The following is a 20,253-nucleotide window of genomic DNA, read 5'->3' as shown; positions in this document are numbered from 1 at the left end:
ATTAGAGAAGCAGCTACTTTGTACAAGTCAGTATAGGTACTAGTCAGAGCGGGTCAGTTCAGGTGCAAACAAAACACAGGGTCATGTGACTGGAACAAGCAGCTGGAGTGGGCAGGTCTATGACTGTTGACCACAGAGGGGAAGAAACTGTTCTTGAGGCAAGAGGTTCCAGTCCGAATAGATCGGAGCCTCCTGCCAGGTGGGAGCGAGCGGAAGAGACTGTGTCCAGGGTGAGACGGGTCTGCTGTGATCCGACCTGCACGCCTCAATGTCCTGGAGGTGTACAGGTCCTGTGTGGAGGGGAGTTTGCAGCCAATGGCCTTCTCAGCAGAGCGTACAACACGCTACAGTCTTTTCATGTCCCTGATGGTGGCTCCAGCATACCACACTGTGATCGAAGAGGTGAGGATGGACTCGATGACTGCGGTGTAGAACTGCCTCATCAACTGCACTGATAGGTTCAATTTCCTCAGCAGGCTCACGAAGTTCATCCTTTGCTGGGAGTTTTTATGATGGAGGTGATGGTGGACTCTCATTTGAGGTCCTGGGTGATGGTGGTGGTGATGTGTGCTTCCCAAAGTCCACAACAACCTCCTCCGTCTCGTGTGCATTTAGCACCAGGTTGTTGTGGCTGCACCAGGACACCAGCCTTTTCAACCTCCATTCTGTAGGCAGACTCATCCCCGTCAGAGATGAGTCCAATGACGGTGGTGTCATCTGCAAACTTGATATGCTTCAGGCTCGTGGTTGGAGGTGCAGCTGTTGGTGTACAGGGAGAAGAGCAGAGGGGAGAGAACACAACCCTGAAGGGAATCGAGGCTGATGGTCCACAGGCTCGAGACATTTTTCTCCAGCCTCACTTCACCTAACTTCCTGATAGACGGCTGCGTTGACGAACTTACTTTCATCAGAGAACACAACTTTGGACCATAGCAGCAGCAGCCCAGTCCTTTTTGTCTTAAGGCTAGAAGCTTCTGACGCTGTCTCTTGTTCAAGAGTGGCTTGACCCATGCCTTGCAAACGTCTGTGTGTGATGGTTCTTGAAGCACTAACTCCAGCTGCAGTCCTCTTTGTGAATCTCCCCCACAATTTCTCTGTGTCTTTTACGCTCTTTCTTTTGGCCATGGAACACTGGACCATCTCTGTACAGTCCTGGAGGGTGCGTGGGGGTTTGTCCAACCACCAATCTACATGTGTTTAGTGGATCTGGAGAAAGCGTTTGACCGTGCACTCCAGGAGTAGGGGGTAGGCCCTTGATACATGCTGTATAACTGGTGCCAGAGACAGATCCACATTGCTGAGCTCGTTCCCCATCCGGGAGGGGCTCGGAGTAGACCCGTTGCTCCTCCACATCGAGAGGAGCCAGTTGAGGTAGCTCGGGCATCTGGTTAGGATGCCTCCCTGGTGAAGTTATCTGGGCAAGTCAAATTGGGAGGAGAGCCAAACGAAGACCCCCAGGACAGATGGACTGGAGGGACTATGTTTCTCAGCTGGCCAGGGAATGCCTTAGGGTTCCCCCGGAGGAGCTGGCCCAAGTAGCTGAGGAGAGGGAAGTCTGGGCCTCCCTACTTAGGCTACTGCCCTCGCAACCCAACCCTGAATAAGCAGAAGACAATGGATGGATTCAGACTATTATTATTATTAATATTGACACCTAATGTAATTCAGGCAAAATGGTACACAGATCTTAAAGAGGAGACTCAGTTTGATTTGAACTGTTACAAAGAATCATCATTGGAGGTTTAGGATGTTCAAAGCCTTGACAGTCAAGGCGGAGGAAAAAATAATTTCCCTGAGGCTGTGGGGCAAGTAAAACCCGACTCTCAATTGTCCTCGGCACTTGAATTACTATAAATAGAAAAGCCTTGGAGACCAGGCTCATAACACCTACATTTCCTGGACCAGAGGGTTGCTTTGAGATTCAGAAAATTGTCCCAGAAAAGACTCTCCAAAAATCTAAAAGCAAGCATTTGAAAATGTTTAATAATTGATCACATCAGAGGAAATACACGACAGTGTCAGTGTTTCTGTCACTACAGAATAAAGTAACATGACATCATCCAAACCCGTCACCCACCCAGAATAAATCTGTAAATGGACGCAAACGCCCCATTGGTCTGGTTACATGACGTTTATTTCCATGTTTGGTTTTGATTCAGTTTATGATAGTGAAACAAGCGACCCCCTTCCTCCTCCCCCTCCTCCTCTTCTCCTGCTCTTTGGGAATTCACAGATGAAAAATAAGGCGGTTTCACACTCCACATGACCCCACGTCCCAGTGCTGAGCAGCTCCACACAGCTGGAGTTTGTGGTTGGAAATAATCTGGGATGCAGCTTCTCCTCTTGGCTCCAAGCAGCAAACTCCTGCAGAGGGCTGGAGTCTGCATACACATAACTGCTGGTTCCATTCTGAAGATGAGAAGCCAAGACCAGAAAAATCTTTAAGAAAGATGAACCACTTTAGTCACCTTCTTTCTCTGTGACTCAGCTCACTGATCACAAAAGAGCAATGCATGCTGTAGGTATACTTCAGCCTTTTAACACTTACTAAGTCTTTGCTTTGCACCTGCACCCCCACATAAACCCCCGTCAGTCCTGCCTGGCTGATGTAGTCCAGCAGGAGGCTGTTAAGGCTGCTGGTTTTCGGCATGGCCAGGGTGCCTCCTCTGAGCCTGCAGTTCAGCGATGCATCTCGGTACTTCCTGGATTCTTTCACAAGGAGGTAGAACCTTTCCTCCGTCTCCCTCAAGCCCAAGACAACTGCACAGCAAATGGATGACAACAGATTAGAGCAACAATGCTCAGGTCTATGTCCAACATGAGCAAGCAAATATGTCCAGTAATGAATTACATCTGGGAGACTAGGAAGTTTGGCTTGCTTTTAGCACCGCCTACTGTCTGTTTAGTAGAACCGAAAGCAATGTTTCCCCAGCCTTCATTAGTGTCTACAGGAGCGGTTCTTCACTAAATTAAACAAATCAGCTGCAGGAAATGGGCTGGAAGTAGACTGCACCAGCAATAAGCTCAATTTTTTCTAAGTTTAAAAGACTGAACTGGAAACTCTGAAGTTGCAAACACGGAATTCTGGCCACAGAGGTTGGTGGGGGTCTGAGTGATATTTCATTAACCTTATAAAGGGTCATTTTTAGCACATACTGGCTTAAGAACATAATTTAAAAATATGAAAAAGTTACAAAGTACCCCTTTAAGTAGAAAGTTTGGGTTTTTGCATTGCACTAAAATACATTCATTTTCATTGGGTGGAAAAAGGTGTGCTGTATGTTGAAATTTTCAGCATGTTTATATAAGAATATAGTCATTCATATAGCCTTTGGTAAAATGTTTTTGGGGAGGTGTGGTGGTGCTTTGGTGCAGTTTAATCTCTTGTCCAAAACTTCATTTCTTACATTACTTTTACACTTTAGTTAGTTTTGAAATCAGTACTTTTTACTTTTACTCAAGTAAAAAGCTTGAGTTTGTTTGTCAACACAAGCACAAGCACAGGTCTTTTAAAACTAGTCTACTTCTGCGTGAGTAATGAATGTGAATACTTTTGACACCTCTGGTGAAAATATTACCCAATACTTTCCAGCTGCTATTAGAAAGAAACTCAAGTTAAAGCCAAAAGTATCATTAAAATTGAGAATATAATTCATGGGATTACATTTAAGTCATTTTATTTGCATTAAAACATGACTTATGAAGTTACACGTGACTCACCGTTCTTCACGAACCTGACAGTTTTCCTGAGCTTCTCTACGTTGACGTCCAGCTGTCCAACCACCTTTCTGTACCTCCCACAGTCACATGTCGCACCTGATGAATTAAACACCAAGCTCATTTAAAGAGAAAACAGGCCTTCTGCACTGTCACAACTAGAGTAAAAGTTTGTACATCTATTGGAAAGAATAATTAGTCAGGACATTTTAAAGTTAAAGTCCCATTAGTTGTCACACACACACAGGTGTGTGTGTGAAATTTGTTCTCCGCATTTGACCCATCCCCTGGGGGAGCGGTGAGCTGCAGACACAGCCGCGCTCGGGAACCATTTGGTGGTTTAACCCCCCAATCCAACCCTTTAATGCTGAGTGTCAAGCAGGGAGGCACTGGGTCCCATTTTTTCAAAGTCTTTGGTCTGACCCGAGCAGGAATCGAACCCCTGATCTTCCCAGTCTCAGGGCGGACACTCTACCACTAGGCCACCAAGAAACCTGATTATAATTTTACTATTATAAACAAATCTAAAAAGATCCAACAAAAATAAAATGGCTTCTGCTTTATGTATTTATTGTAATAAACCACTGAAAAAAATCAGTTCTAGCATCTATTATTTAAAGCCCCGCTTGTTTGTTTGGAAGTGTAACTAACAAAACTAACAAAATAAAAGTGCATTCATTAGAGAAGAACTTACTGGATAATAACAGGAAGTGATTTACAAAAGCATTAAATCTAATTATTTTCTTACCAGCTTTCCCTTTGAGACCGACTGGTCCTGTAAGACCCCTTTGTCCTTTGTCACCTACAACCAAAATTACACTAAATTACTCACAGCCTTTTATAAAATTAGAGATATTTATAGTAGGTCTGTGTGGAAAGCTTGCAAAATGATCTTGTCTGGTATGGGCCATTCCCATCTGTACCGGGTCGGCCCGGGCCGGGTAGCCCCAGTCAGCCCCAGCCTGGCCCGGTTGATTCCACACATCCTTGCCTTAAGCCCATGTGGGCTGACTCTACCCACCAATCAGAGGCTTGCTCTAATGGAAGGTGTGAATGGGCTGATTCTACCCACCAATCAGAGGCTTGCTCTAATGGAAGGTGTGAATTTGCTGTCAGCAGTGGGCGTGTTGGCCCTGGTCGGCCTGAAGCAGTACCCCTCAGGAAGAGGGCCGAGAATGAGCCTTGGTTGGCCCGGGAAAATTCCAGGCCACCCAGATATGTAAACAACCTATGCTACCCGGCCCGGGCCGACCCGGTACAGGTGGGAATGGGGCTTAAACAACCTACGCTACCCGGCACGGGCCGACCCGGTACAGATGGGAATGGCCCAATAGAGAGCTCTGAACAACCTCCGTTTAAATACATAGAGATTAGTGATGCTTAAACAGATGAGGTGAAAACTAGTCACAACAGGGACAGTTACAACTCCAGCGAGGAAGCAAAGTCCAAGGAGTTTGGGTTGGGCTCTCCAATCTCTGGTTCTGAGGTCACTAAGGGTGTCAAAAAGCTCCTTGGTGGAAAGGCTCCGGGGTGGACGAGATCCTCCCAGAGATCGTTACGGTTCTAGGGGTTTTAGGGTTGTGTTGGCTGATGCGGCTCTGCAATACTGCGTGGACATTGGGGGCAGTTCCACCGGATTGACAGACTGGGGGCCCCCTATTTGAAAAGGGGGAGCACAGGGTGTGTTCCAAATACAGAGGGATCACACTCCTGAGCCTCCCTGGTAAGGTCTACTCAGGGGTTCTGGAGAGGAGGGTTCGTCAGATTGTAGAACCTCGAATTCAAGGGGAACAATGTGGTTTTCGTCCTGGCCGTGGAACACTGAACCAGCTCTACACCCTTAGGGGGATCCTGAAGGGTGGGAGTTTGCCTGACCAATCTACACGTGTTTTGTGGATTTGTAGAAGGCGTTCGACCGCCAACCGGGAGAAGACCTTAAGGAAGACCCAGAACACGCTGGAGGGACTCAGCTGGCCAGGGAAAGAAAGGGAAGTCGGGTCGTCCCTGCTTATGCTGCCGCTGCCACGACCCAACCCTGAATAAGCAGCTGAAAATGGATCGATGAAACTTGTTTTAAAACCACTGAAATCTCTGATGTTGTAGTGGGAAATGTTTTTTTATAACCTTTACATTGCAATAGATTTCAGATGTTATGATGACAGAGCTACATCAAAGTTCCATCCAGATGTGCTAAAGCCAGGTTCAGCAGCAGATATGCAACAAATCAAATGCAGAATAAAAAAAATCATATGGAGAACAATTTAAGATGATGGAAATGTTTATTAAATATCATTTGCATGAACCGCTTTGCAGTTTATTTTTGAGCTGAGGTTGTGGGAACACGCTTCAAAAGAGCCAAACCATCACTGTAACAGCTCCTTATGACAGTTTTAGAGGAAGTTACAAATGTTTTCCAACAGATGGCGGTGTCACACTTGCAATAACTTAACGTGTCTGCAGAACCATGCAGATTTAATTCTGTCCAGTTATTTGTGATGGTTTCAAACTGACCCTAGCAGGGTAACACATAGTAAAGGTGTTGCTTTTTCCATAATCCAGCATGCAACAAAACATTTTTACCTTTTATTTGAGCTTGAAATTCAGCCGATTATCAGTTGCAGGTTTTGGGGAAATGCTGAGAGGCACACACCCAGAGGACCCAGAGGAGTAAGAGCCAGACCCACCTGTTAGATCAGCGCTTCAGATCAGCCCCGTGCCTGTGTCTGAGACAAGCCCGGAGCCCCAGCTCCTACCCACATACCAAGTTACAACTCTTATAGAGTTTTGATTATACTAGTGGGTGTGTCATTTTATAAATGTCAGTTGGGCAAAAATAATCTTGTGAACCTCACAACCTCAGCACAGACACTCCTGTGGGGTGCCCCTTGGGGGGTCACGAACCCCACAACCTTTTAAATTTGTTTTTGGTGAGATTGTTTTATTTTTTCTGATATTCTGAGTAAAAGCATTCGAACATGTCGAGTTAGCTCACATGCTGTGTTTTTGTTTGCCCTGAATAAACTTGTTTTTGTTTTTCTGGTTTGCCCCCAGGTGTTTTATGAGCTCCAGGTTTCCAGGAGGTAAATCCACCTCTGTGACCTCACTCCTTTTCTGAGATGGCTGATGCACTGCCACTTTCCCGCAAGCATATTAAACATAATGAACACTGAGAACAGTGAGTGTCCAGAGAGCCAAGGGAACATGCCTGCTCATAAAAGCTAAAATAAAGATTCCCCCTGTGAATCTACTGCATGACATCATGGTTTGGTTTGGTGTTATGCTTTATTTTGTCTGATTTGTGGTGAAATTTTCTCCTAAAAACAGGCTTTGTCCGCTAATTGAATGCTGCTGTTCTCAAATTAATTTTGAACAAATTTTCTGCTCATGTTTTAGTCTTTGGACTCATTAAATGTACCTGTCTGATTTATTTAATCAATATTCCGAGTCTCCTGTAACTGCGAAGCTCCTTAGGAGATGTGGAGAAAGCTGTTCACCGCTTTAATGTGTATCTGGCAGTTTTTAGAACATTCGAAAGCAAGAATGGATATCATGTTGACTCATTATCTCCTCGCAGAAGTGTTCCAGGACTGATGACTGTAAATGCTCATTTTGAATGATAATTAAGTCAATAAGGGGAGGGACAGAAGGGTGGACGTTAAACCAGAATTAGAGACACGAACCTCTAATTGGAATAAAAATGTAGTTTTTTCATTCACCTCTCTCTCCAATGGGTCCCATCTTTCCTGTGAGACCAAGTTCTCCTTTGAGTCCTGCTTCTCCAGCCTCACCTGAGGAAGGACAGTTCAGAATATTTAAAGGGATATTCCACCCAAAATTGAAATTTTGTCCGTTGACGTTTATTTCCCAGAGTTAGATAACACTTTTTAACCAGCCCTTTCATTCTCTTGATCCGACTGTTCTCTTTAGCTTTAGCTTAGCATCAATCACAGGAAATGAATGGATCCAACTAGCATTGCGAGTAAAAACTAAGCGGGAGGCTTACAGCTGTGCTTTGTCATAAAGTAGTCCCAAGTCTAAATTAGTTCCTTTATGTTACTAATTATTTTCACTTGCAGTCAGTCGGATAATTTAGGTCACCATGTAGAACCGGGATCACTACTGGGACGTTTTTAACCACAATGCTAGTTGGATCCATTCACTTACTGTGTTTTACGCTAAGCTAAAGCTAAATGAGTACAGCCAGATCAGGAGATTGACTGGATTGTTTAAAAATAGTTTTTCCCACTTGTCTAACTCTGGGAAATATGTCAGACATTCATTTTTGGGTGGAATATCCATTTAAGGAACATTAGAAACATTATTGCCATCTCCGTTCCTAAATAATGACTCGACTCTGCTCTTCATGATCTATTAGAACATGGTTGGATGGAGGAAAATTTGAAAAAAACCCTCAGTGATGCTGCCGTGCGCTTAATAGTTGGTAATTACATCCTAACCATCTACTTTCCATGTCTACCTGATGTACGCCTTCAATCTCATCATCACTTATCTCTGCAGTCTAAGCATAGGGAGGGTTTTAATTTACACAACAAGTCACACGAAATCTGTGCTGAGAGCATGCATCAAACCCTCTACAACCAGCTGTGAGATGACGGACCGACCTACTTCCTGTGATGTTCCGGTCAACCATTGCTTAGAGCATTTTAGTTCATTTGAGGAGTAAAATCAACAAGCAAAAAGGATCAATGAACCCGAAACACAATGGAATAAAATAAAAAATGTATTTAAAATTAAAATGTATTCTCACTATTTGTCAAAATTGTAAAAAAGCTATTTTTGTGCTTAGTTTTCTTCCAGGTGTGGAACTTAAAGGCTAAAGAGCAAAGAAAGGAGACTGTTGGACATGTTTTAATAAAAACACATATTTGTCCGATATTATATGCTCATATTTCTGATTCTTGTCATCACACAAGTAGAAAACGATTAGCTCCTCAGCAATCTGATTGATGACCTCTGTTGCTTAGTTTGGCGTTTAATAAAGTCAGATGGTTTTGGATGTTACAAAGAAAACGTTCGAGGGAGAATCTTGTACTGTGTGTGTGTGTGTGTGTGTGTGTGTGTGTGTGTGTGTGTGTGTGTGTGTGTAAACAACAGAGCAAAAGGAGGTCTCCCACCAGCTCTTGAACTAGTATTTCCTCAGGAAACTATTCGGCTGGAAAATGATGGAGTTTCAAATCTGAAGTGACACGCTGAAGGGGCCGATCACTATTAGAGGGATTTTCTTTCCCCCCCCCACACGCACGCACGCACACGCACAGGCACACACACACATGCACGCGCGCACAGGCACACACACACACACATTTTATTGGTCTCTCTCTGTGTGTGTGTGTAACAGCTGATTAATGTTGTTTTGCCTGTACTTTCACTCGCCGCCAGTTAAACGGTCTGTCTAAGGGTCCAGATAACAGTCCTTCATATCACTGCTTTTCCACTTTATAGTGGCCACCTTCTCCAGCTGGTCTAACGACTGGATTCTCCAGCTGCTGGAGGATAAAATCCCATTTTGCACTGAATTCTTTTGCCTCAAACACATTCAAACAACCATAATGCATGTAATAAAAAGAAGCAATACTGAAAGAAACTTTAATTTGATCATGAGGGAATTAGGAATTATTTTCTTGACCAAAAGAGCAAAAAATAACTTTTGAAGACTAAAGTCGTCAATTCCGTAGCTTCACGGGGCAAGCGTCGGAATGAACCCTTGCACCGTGAGAATAAACATCACATCTCTAAAGCTGATCTTCATCCACATATTTCACACGTCACGTGATCAGGAAGCAGAAACTCCACGAATTAGGAGATAGTTTTGGGTCGCTGCTGCGAAAAAAGCGAGGCCAGACCAGAAAAGCTTCTGCAGCTCACAATTCCACAACAGATTGTGAAAGAACGGATAACGCCAGAAACATGCTGATTATTTCTGACGTAAGAAGGGAGTCTACTCTTTCTTTTGGTAGTTTTGGCGTTTACATGATCACAGAGCACAATGTTCTGTGACTCTTCAAAAAACAGTGAAACACTCAAAAACGCTGGCAGTCAGCCCTAACCAGGAAACGGCTGGCAGTGAATGAGTTAATACGTTTGGTGAAAAAAATATACACCCCCCCCGTTAAGATTTCAAATACCAAACAACTGCTTCCTGTAACGCTGTGGGAATTAGGGCTGGGAACACGTGCGTCATACGTGGTGCTGCCGACACACGACGGTAACGAAGTCATTGTAGGGATCTGCGTCCATGCCTGCCTCTCAGTCAGAACACAGACAGGAAAAAACCAACCTCATAATGACCGGCTTTGTCAGACTTGAAGAGCGGAAGGAGGTTTACATCTACCGTTCATGCCTGCTCTGTTTGGATAACGATGACGGTCCCAGTGTTTGTTTCAGACTCAACGAGAGAATGGTGCTCAGTGTGAAGCAACTGAATGAAACATTCGTGTCAGAAAAGAGGGCATTTCTGGTGTGACCTCAGCACGCTTCCTGTTCAGATCGTCCATCTAGATTATATGGAAACGGCGCAGTGAAGCGGGATGCCCCTGCTCTCCTCAGCACCAGCGAACAAACCTATCGTCGTCCGTTTGTTTTGTCTGTCTGTCACAGCAGAACCCACCGCGTATCAATGCAAAACGACCAAAAGGTCAAAGTGTGAAGCTCACAGCAGAGAAGGTAACATTATTGTTTGTTCGCGTTGGTTGTGGACGGAGACGGACTTTAGTTTTCTGTCTGAGCGCGGCTTCTGTGGAGTTCCTGGTTTTTATTTAAGATTTTGTCTCGCATCTGTCAGAAGTCTTTGCTGGATGTTGGAAACACGCTAATGGACAGAGAAAAAAGGGTTTACTTCCTTACACGGTCACATTTGCATTTATCCAAAATGAAGTCTGTTCTAAGGGAGGAGAGTTTCCAAGAGCTATTTTTGGAGAAGGTGTCGTGCCACAGCTGGGAAAAACGATTCCTTTAAAAGTGTGTGTGTTAAATTAAACTGGTTTATTTTTTAAACCTCTATTATTCACAGCAGCAAAAACAAGTCCTGAAAACAAAAACGTATATATTTTTATTACCTGGAAGTCCTGGTGGTCCATCCTTCCCTTGTTTCCCCTGCTCGCCCATCTCTCCGGTCTCACCTTGGTCTCCTAAGTTTAAAAGAAAATGAAAATCACTCCTTTACTTCTGTCCAGGTTAGGATTATTACAAATATTTGATCTAGTTTTTGTGTTCATCACACAACCTGGCAGCCTCTGATCCCACCATAGTTACTTAACTGTGGGTCAGTGTGGTCGCTGCATGAGTTATGTCTGTGTATATGTTCCAGTTCAGGTCCGGTTTGGGTTTGAATGCACAGCAGAGACTGTATGGAAGTTTTTCTTGGACTTGGTCGGACTTCTGCGTTCCATTTTCACATTTTTCTTCCAAACCAACAAGCTTTTATAAGAGCTGCGCTATCAGCGTTCTGACAACACAGCCTTCTCTTAAAGTGAAAACCACAACCGGCAGGTTAGCGATGGTCCTGGTTGGAGATCTTTTCTAAGAGGCTTTTTTTGTTTCTGTTGCTTTATAAAATCACATCAGTCACACGCTGACATGAACGGTTGTAGCAGACTGAACATTTGTTGTCTGATCAGGTTTTTTAAAAAGCTAAGTGCACCAAATCCACAGTGCTGCCTGCAAACATGTGCTCATTTCTCTACGGAGACCAAGAAATCACTAACATGCCTCATTTGTGTAGTTAAAGCGTCACATCAGATGTAGATCTGTCAAGTCAAAGTTAGTCTGCCAGTAACTGAACACTCAGAAAACATTACTCAGAAAAGACCAATCTGAGGCAGCTCTTTTCAGGTTTTTCGTTTTTCTTTAACCAAAACTAAAGAAAAAAAAAGTGCAGTCAGAGCACCAGTAAAAGCAATAAAACAATGTTTGTTGAAAAAGGTTTAAAGTAAATAAGACATTTTTGGTTTGTATGGAACAGAGAAAAATGCACGCCTGTCGCCCATCAAAATATTCGCTCTGCGGTCGGCGCTATCTGGATGAGTCTTGTGCAAATAATCAGTTCAGTCTAGTGGCAGCTGTCTAAATACACACCAACACAACGGGACTTTCTGGTGAAATGTCCTAAAAGTAGATTTGAAATCAACAACCACCTTATTTCTTATTCATTACTTTACTTTTCGAGTTTCCTTTTTCTCTCTGCTGCAGAGAAAGAACAGCGCCAGCTGGCTGACGGCCTTTAGACGGTTTGAAACTGTCCAGCTCCTCCAGAAACATCTTGCTGACTTTTACTTGAAATAACCTCCATTTTCCTTCCTAGTTGGTGCTAAAGAAGCTGAAGAGAAGAGAAAATGAAGTGAAGCTCAACTTTCTATTTTATTAGGTCTGTCTGTCTGAACCAGCAGGGAAGCAAACTACTGGATGTTGTAAAAAGAACACACACACACACACACACACACACACACACACACACACACACACACACACACACACACACACACACACACAGATTTCCCTTCCACAGCCGCTGAGAGGACAGACAGCTAGCTTGTAAAATACAGGATTTTTAATGCTTTGTGGCTTTCTCATCAGCTCTGTGGACCATAAAACATACCAGGGTATCTCCTCAGAACGTTTTACTCACATACACTTAAAACTCAGACGTAGGACCAAATGCTCTTATAAAGCAGAAGTAATTAGAGCTGTGTTCTGGCCTACCTTTTGCTCCTGGTAGGAGGGAGTTGGTACAAACTTCTGTAGATGCAAAAATGCATCTGAACATGGCCAAAAACACACAGAGCATCAACTTCTTAGACATCCCCAAACCACCGCAGGGAGCTGACGACAATCCTGATCTATTGGTTTGTTTTAGCAGGCAGTTGCCATGCAGAGGCAGGATGGAGTCCAGCATAAAACACAGCATCACTGCAGAAAGTCTGAGAAGAAACCTGCTCTTTGGTGTATAGGAGAGAGAAACACACACACACACACACACACACACACACACACACACACACACACACACACACACACACACACACACACACACACACACACACACACTTGTGTTGCAAATCTTATCAGTGACTTGTCAAAATGTAAACAACACATAGCAGACAACCACATTCCTCCGCGTGTCCTTACCCTCACTGCAAAAAATTATTTCTAAGAAAAATAAATAGAAAATAGATTTTTCTCTAGAAAATATAAATACTTAAAATAAGGTAAATATTCTTGAATATCATCCATATTTTCTTATTTGGAGGAAAATATTCTGCCAGCGGGGAAAGCAAATGTTTCTTGGATAGAAATCTTAAAACTAAGATTAGATTATTAATACAATTTCTAGCCAAGTAACTTTTGCTTAGCTTATATTAGATTTTTTACTCAAAGCAAGAATATTTGGATCACATTGGGGAATGTTAAATACATTTTTTTTAGAAAAATAAAATAAAATCAAATGTCTAAAAAACTGGCTTTTCAAAACTTTCTTTAAAGTCAGTTTTTGCAATAAATACGAGCCAAATCGCATTAAATCAAACATTAAAGTTATTGAAGACACTTTTAATCATTTATAGAACATTTAAACATTTTCCCATAACTTCACTCAGACTGTATGCTGTTTTAATGTTTCAAGGAATGTAAAAGAATGACCAAGACCAAAACAAACCCTTCCAAGGGACTGATAGAGTAGAATGCATTGGGTCAAATCTAGATGCATCATCTGATATCTTATTGTATTTAACCTTAGATGAAGACTCAGTGAGTTTGGAGATAAAAAGACAAAACCCTCTTGATCGTGTACTGTTTTAGCTGTGCAGCTACAACGTTTTGACTTGTAAACTGATTACTGAGCTACCCTAGTACACAGAGGACCCAACCCACAACCCAATGTACTGATGTGCCAAAAGCAAACCCCAACTTGTCCCACTTTGTTGCCAAGATAGACCAGAAACGGACCTGTGGAGCGTCATGCAAGTGGTGTCAGAGTTCTGTTGGCGGTTGTGGTTGGCGGGAGCCGCTCTGTCATTGGCTGAGAGGCAGTACACCCTGAGTAAGGCCAGTGAGGTAACACCCACTCACTCCTACAATGAATTTAAAATCATCCATCAATCCTGTTACAGAGATCCAAAGGTAAAAGTGCTTTTGACCACATCCGTACTTGACCAGTTTGTAGTCTGATTTACTTTTCCTGGTCAGGGAAAATGTGGAAATCGGAGAAGCAGATGCAACCCACCAAAAAGGGACACGCTTCAGTTTTAACAAGTGTGACACGCGTTTCCTGTTGGGGTTGAGAGGAAAAAAATCGGTTTACCCTGGAAGTCAAGACGTAATTTATCCACAACACAAAACAATAGTAAAGCAAAATAATGAAATCGAACTGTGCTTCAACCCATCCGCTGGGTTTCAGTAAAATGAACGTGTTAATGTTAGGAAGAGGCTGCAGAAACAGAACCGAGTGCACTCAGAGATAACACGGGAAAGGCTGTGTGGTCGAAGCCACATGTCTTGGCACATGGGACGATCCCCCTATTCATAATAATAAATATAATAATGATAATAATGATTTCCTGAGAATTTGTTAGAGCCACATTGAAAAGAAATGCCACTAAGGGCAATCTTTCAGTCAGCTCTAAACTTTATCCTAAAAAAGAGAGAATCAGCTATTTGGTGGAGGCAAGTTGTATAATTTGGATGTCCTTTCGTGAAGTTCTTTGCATTTAGAGACACAAATCGTTCCGATAATCCCGGTCCTGGCTGAGACGGAGAGAGAGAGAGAGAGAGAGAGGGAGAGAGAGAGAGAGAGAGAGAGAGAGAGAGAGAGAGAGAGAGAGAGAGAGAGAGAGAGAGAGAGAGAGAGAGAGAGAGAGAGAGAGAGAGAGGGAGAGTAAATATGTTTCTACTTACAGCCAAGTTCTCTTCAGAAGCCTGATTTGGTTTTGGACCAGCTAAAGTCAACCTTTGTTGCTGATTGGGATGTTTGTTTCTTTAGGGTTATCTTAGAACAGCACTTCTAACCACACACACACACACACACACACACACACACACACACACACACACACACACACACACACACACACACACACACACACACACACACACACACGCACGCACGCACGCACGCACACACACACACACACACTCGGTTATTAGTGACAGACCTTTTTAAGCCAGTTTCTCTTGGCCTCCGACACAATTTACTGTGAAGTGTTGAGCTTGTTGTTCCTCTTGAGGAATTTGATGATGCTGAGTTTTATTAATTGGAATAAAAGTTATTTAATTATTTATTTATTCTGGTTTCAATCTGTGCTGCTTCACGTTTGACTCTTGGTACCATAAAAACAGAATTCTGCCAACCATAACATTTTATGTCATGTTTTCAGTCTGTACGGGTAGACGGTATGAAAAAAACCTAACTTTTATAGTAGTAGTCATGTTGTGAGTGTGTTTCCTCGGTTCTCCCCCACCCTTTTCAGTTTCTTTTAACTTTCTCTGTTCTACCTCTTCTTTGGATGGTTTGGGAATGTGAATGGTCACACACACACACACACACACACACACACACACACACACACACACACACACACACACACACACACACACACACGCACGCACGCACGCACGCACGCACGCACGCACGCACGCACACACACACACACACACACACACACACACACACACACACACACACACACACACTCACACAAAACCCTGTTATCCTCAGGGCTAACTGTTTACATGTGGTTCTCTAATTAAGTGAGTGATTCACACTCCTGGACTGAAGATTGCCTCCACTGTGGAAACCACAAAACAACCCCTTCTTCACTGTTTCATACGAGCCATGCAAAAAGTGCAATTTGTATTTTAAAACAGCACTAGGAGCGTAAACTGCCCACATGTGTGTTAATGACAAGTTAGTCAGCAGCAGCTTCCCCACATTTAAGTGTTTACGTTACCTCGGCTGTGAACCACGCTCATTTACAGCTGGCCCTGCACGACGCGATTGGCCCACGCTGCTCCTGATCCTTACTCACCAGCAGTTTGAGCGCAGATGAGACCCTTTCTCAGAAGAGCAACGACAAACAAGTGAAGTCATGACCTCTTTTATGTGTGTCTTTGTAACAATTTCCCTCTGCTGATAAAGTTGCTGACAAATCCTCACCAGGAGTTCATTATCTTCATGTCTGGATGCCGGTTCTGATGGTCGAACTGATCCAAGGTGCTGTTGTCAACTGGGTGAAATATTGGAAAACGAGGACCTAAATTTTATCGCTCATTAGATCAGCGGACATAAACAAACATAACAAATCCAAAGAAGCTGTTGAGCAAGAAATCCAAACAACAGAATAAATGGGTGTTTCCCAAGGGGTGCACTTTGAAGGGGGTGCTGAAAGTAAGAAATGTACCAAACTTCCATACCAAGATTGTGTTGGCAGCTATTGGCAGTAGGTCCATACCATTAGGCCCACGTGCAAAAGTGTGCCATGGTCTCTCTGACCTTGGGTCTGGGCAACAATCCTTGCCTGTACTGCCTCCAGCGATAAACAACCATGGGTTCGTCTTCTATTTTCTCTCACAAGCCCTCTTTAGAAGACACACAATGCCATCGAATAAGCGTAATCCTGCCACCATGGTGTGTCTTATGAACATGCTGTGTCAGCATCGCGATGCAGGAATTTTGTGGCTTTTGTGCCGCCATGCTTGGTTGTAAAATGGCTGCAATGTCGGACTTGTGAATGCATGATGAGCCTTGGCACAACAGAGGGTGGTGTCACGATCACGTGGGGAGCTACTGCTGAGTGCCGGTTGGCTATAATATCAAAAATGAATGTAAACACAGGCAGTAAGTTTTGCTTTTTGAACAGAAGCAGCTGGAGCAATGCAGAGCTCCAGGAGCTTTTCTCCGTTAGAGCTGGAGCTCAGATCACCAGACAGTTCATGGGGAGTGTGAGTCACAGCCACCTTTATGAGTTGTTTATTAATGAGATCGGCTTCGATTGCAGTAAATAGCAAGTTATGTCCAAGTTAAACGGAAGTCTGTGGCAGCACAGAGGCCACCCCCATACCACCACCATCGCGTAATCCTTTATAAAAAGAACGTGATCGCGCCACAGTCCGACCTCTTACAAAACAACCGCTCCCCGACGCCGCCTCATCATTGGCTACAGTTTGAGTGAGTCACACCAGGACCAGGCTCAGTGTGACTGCTGGGTGATAGTAATGTGCTGCGTTGATGTTCATGTTTGTTGTCAGATAGCCACATTCTCTTTTTTTGTGTCTGACTCCCGTTAAAAAAATTGGCCCACAGTTTTACTTCCAGAAGGGGACAATTACTGCTGTCGCTGTGATGGTCAGCTTGTTAACTGTCATTCATTGGAACTTTTCTAGATCTCTGTTTTGGTTTATTACAACTGATATGAGTGGCAAGGTGGAAGAACGAGTGCCCGGGGGAGATTTGATCCCCAGACTCCCGGGTGCGAGTCACGATCGCTATCCAGTCAGCCAAAGGTATATCCCCGTGGCCAAGTAGCCAGGGTGCATGATCAATGGGCCTACAGTGACAGGAAGCTCAGCCTGTCACATGGATTGTGGGACTCTGGGAAAAAAGCAGGAAAAATTTGTGTGTGTTTGTGTGATCGTGCGTGTGTGTGTGTGTGTGTGTGTGTGGGTGGGTGGGGGGGGGTTGAATGTACTGACTAATGTAATGCCCTATAGGTCGGCCTGCCAAAGTTCACCATAGCTCGTCTTCGATTGGTTCAAAACTTTGCAGCCCGTCTCCTCTCAGACACATCGAGGCAGAACCACATTACTCCCATGTGAGGTTGTGTGTGTGTGTATCCTCTCCTCTTCTCCTCAGGTGTGACAGGCAGGCTGCACCAGGTGCCATCAATCAGAGGCTATTAAGGTGGATCGCTTAAAAGCAGGTCGGAGGAAGAAATCAGATGCCGGGTGATTAAGCCAAACAGCTTAGTAATCAGGTCAGCTCTGTACTTCCTTGTGCTTCCCAGTGTTCTTCTCACCAGTGATGTTTTGTCTCACAGCTGTCCCAACCTTCTGAGTTCCCAGACCTAAGGATCTCCCAGAGTCTTCCCTGAACCGCGATGTCTGCTTCACCCTGGCTGCAGTGCTCCAGCTCCGTCATCTATGTCCTGTTGGATCCTCCTCTTCTCCACCTGCCTGTCCACCCTCGAGCCTCCAGTGCTCTAAGGAGATCTCAACCACAGCCTGCCACACTCCCACACTGGACCTCACCTCCCCTCAAAACGCTCCTCGCCACGCAGACCAGTAAGCTCTTCCCCTTCATTCTATTATCAGAACACAGCCTCCTTGCTCCTCGACTCACCTTCTGTTTCCCCTTCAGAGCCGCCTCTGCGAACTCCTCCAGAGTTCTTCAACCACACCGAGAGCCTGCTGAACTTTTAATAAAACTGTTAAACTTTCTCCTGTGTCCGGGTGTGTTCGCCCCAGAGTCTCCCAGAGAACATGACATCCCATTCTATCAGAGCTACATTGGCTCCCGGTATCTTTCAGAAAACAATTTAAATGTCACGGACTGAGGTGAGTGGTTTTCTCTAATGCACCTACAACTTTGTTTCTAGGTGGGCGGTGCTGAGGAGCGGGCAGCTGTACCACGTTCCCAAATCAACCTGCCACTGATATTTAAGGAGGATTGTTTCTGCTACTCTCCGCCGGATGATTGCTCAACTTTGGTATTCCACACTCTGAGTTTCCAAGTGCCGTTTTTTCAAGTTCTCGAGTTTTGTGTGTTTAAAAGATAAAAGATTTCCCTTACCGATTTTTGTTTCCCTTTGAAGAAGAAGAAGAAGAAGAAGAAGAAAGTATCATTTCTATAGCGCCTCTCAAGATGAAAATCACGAGGCGCTTCACAAAAACAAAACAAAAAAAAAGTTAAAATATAAAAAAGCATTTAGAAAATGTTTCAAAATATATTCAAAATGAGCAAAAATAGGCAACTGGGATTTAAAAGAAAAAATGTAAAGAAAGAGAGAGTGAATAGGGAAGAGGGAAATCAGTGGATCCTGAGGAAGGTGGAATAGGTGGGGAGAGCAGAATAAAGAGAGAGTGGTGAAGAAGGTCATACAAAAGCCAGCTTGAACAGGTGAGTTTTCAGCTGCTTTTTAAAGGAGACCACTGAGTCCACTGATCTCAGGCTCAGGGGGAGAGAGTTCCAGAGTCTGGGGGCCACAGCAACAGATGATCTGTCACCTTTGGTCTTTAGCCTGGTGCTGCACAACCAGTAGGCTTCGATCACTGGACCTCAGGGACCTGCTGGGGGTGTAGGGACTAAGAAGATCACCAATGTAAGATGGTGCTTGTCCATGTAAGGCTCTATAGACCAGAACCAGGATCTTCAAATGAACCCTGAAGTTTACTGGCAGCCAGTGAAGCTGGAGGAGAAGCGAGGTGATGTGGGTGTGTTTGGAGGACTTGGTCAGAAGCTGAGCACAGGCATTCTGAACCACCTGTAGACGGTTCAGGGAGGTTCTGCTCAGACACGTGAAAAGAGAGTTACAGTAGTCTAAGCGTGAGGAGATGAAGGTGTGGATAACTGTTTCAAGTTCAGAGCGAGACTGAATGGGACTCAGCTTAGCAATGTTCCTGAGATTGAAGAAGGAAGAGCGAACAAGAGAACTGACATGAGAATCCAGGGTGAGAGCTGGGTCAAATGTCACGCTAAGATTCCTGACAGAAGGTTTGGTGTGAGAAGCAAGCTGACCAAGAGAGTCTCTGACTTTGGGAACCAGCTTGTCTGGGGCACATATGAGGATCTCAGTCTTATCTTCATTCAGCTGAAGAAAGCTCCCAGCCATCCAGGCTTTCATAGAGTCTAAGCAGGTGTGTAACAGCTGCAGCTTAGACATCTCATGGGGCTTAAAGGAGATGTACAGTTGGATGTCATCTGCATAAAGATGGTAGGAGATTCCTTTGAAGGAGCTCAGGATGTGCTGAAGAAAAAGCAGATAGAGGAGGAAGAGCAGAGGCCCCAGCACAGAACCCTGTGGGACACCATGGGTAAGGGAGGTGGTGGAGGACCTAAACTTGGAGACGGCCACAGAAAAGGGGCGCTCAGAGAGATAAGAGGAGAACCACTCCAGAGCAGATCCTGATAGGCCGACCCAGTCTCTCAGCCTCTCCAGTAGCAGGTGATGGTCAACAGTGTCAAAAGCTGCAGTCAGGTCCAGCAGGACCAGAACAGAACAGTCCCCTGCATCACTGTGAGTCAGAAGGTCATTAGAGACCCTAAGAAGAGCTGTTTCAGTAGAATGAGCTCTACGAAAACCTGACTGGAAGCTATCATAGATGTTATGTTCATCAAGAGCAGCTGTGAGTTGTTTAGCCACAACCTTTTCCAAGATCTTGGAGATGAACGGAAGTTTAGAGATGGGTCTGAAACTGCTATGGAGAGAGGGGTCGATACTCGGTTTTTTAAGAAGCGGGTGGATTTCAGCGTTCTTTAAGTAAGCAGGGACCTGACCAGAGACCAGAGAAGCATTAATTATAGAGAGCACG

General features: G+C 44.3%; 1 protein-coding gene across 1 annotated transcript; it reads right to left on the bottom strand.

The window, feature by feature from the left end:
• Positions 1-1,957: 1,957 nt before the first annotated feature.
• colec10 (collectin sub-family member 10 (C-type lectin)) lies at positions 1,958-12,706 on the bottom strand. Its single transcript, XM_015949088.3, has 7 exons — positions 12,436-12,706; positions 10,794-10,865; positions 7,434-7,505; positions 4,466-4,519; positions 3,721-3,816; positions 2,549-2,760; positions 1,958-2,409 (listed from the first exon to the last, which is right to left on the bottom strand). Exons 1-7 carry the CDS (start codon positions 12,638-12,640, stop codon positions 2,161-2,163), a joined length of 960 nt encoding a protein of 319 aa, XP_015804574.1. The 5' UTR covers positions 12,641-12,706; the 3' UTR covers positions 1,958-2,160.
• Positions 12,707-20,253: the final 7,547 nt, after the last annotated feature.

Source organism: Nothobranchius furzeri, chromosome 5 (genome assembly GCF_043380555.1).
Source record: "Nothobranchius furzeri strain GRZ-AD chromosome 5, NfurGRZ-RIMD1, whole genome shotgun sequence".
NCBI classification, from domain to species: Eukaryota; Metazoa; Chordata; class Actinopteri; order Cyprinodontiformes; family Nothobranchiidae; genus Nothobranchius; species Nothobranchius furzeri.
Note: the sequence above shows the minus strand (reverse complement) of the source record. Positions and strands in the feature narration are given on the sequence as shown.

Bases quoted from the DNA above. Each gene is read 5' to 3' on its own strand.
- colec10 (XM_015949088.3), bottom strand. From the start codon at position 12,640: ATGCTGTGTTTTATGCTGGACTCCATCCTGCCTCTGCATGGCAACTGC. The intron at 7,506-10,793 runs GTAATAAAAATA...GTCCTTCCTCAG, and splicing joins TGGACCACCAGGACTTCCAG to GTGAGGCTGGAGAAGCAGGA. The intron at 3,817-4,465 runs GTAAGAAAATAA...TTAATTCATCAG, and splicing joins CGGTCTCAAAGGGAAAGCTG to GTGCGACATGTGACTGTGGG.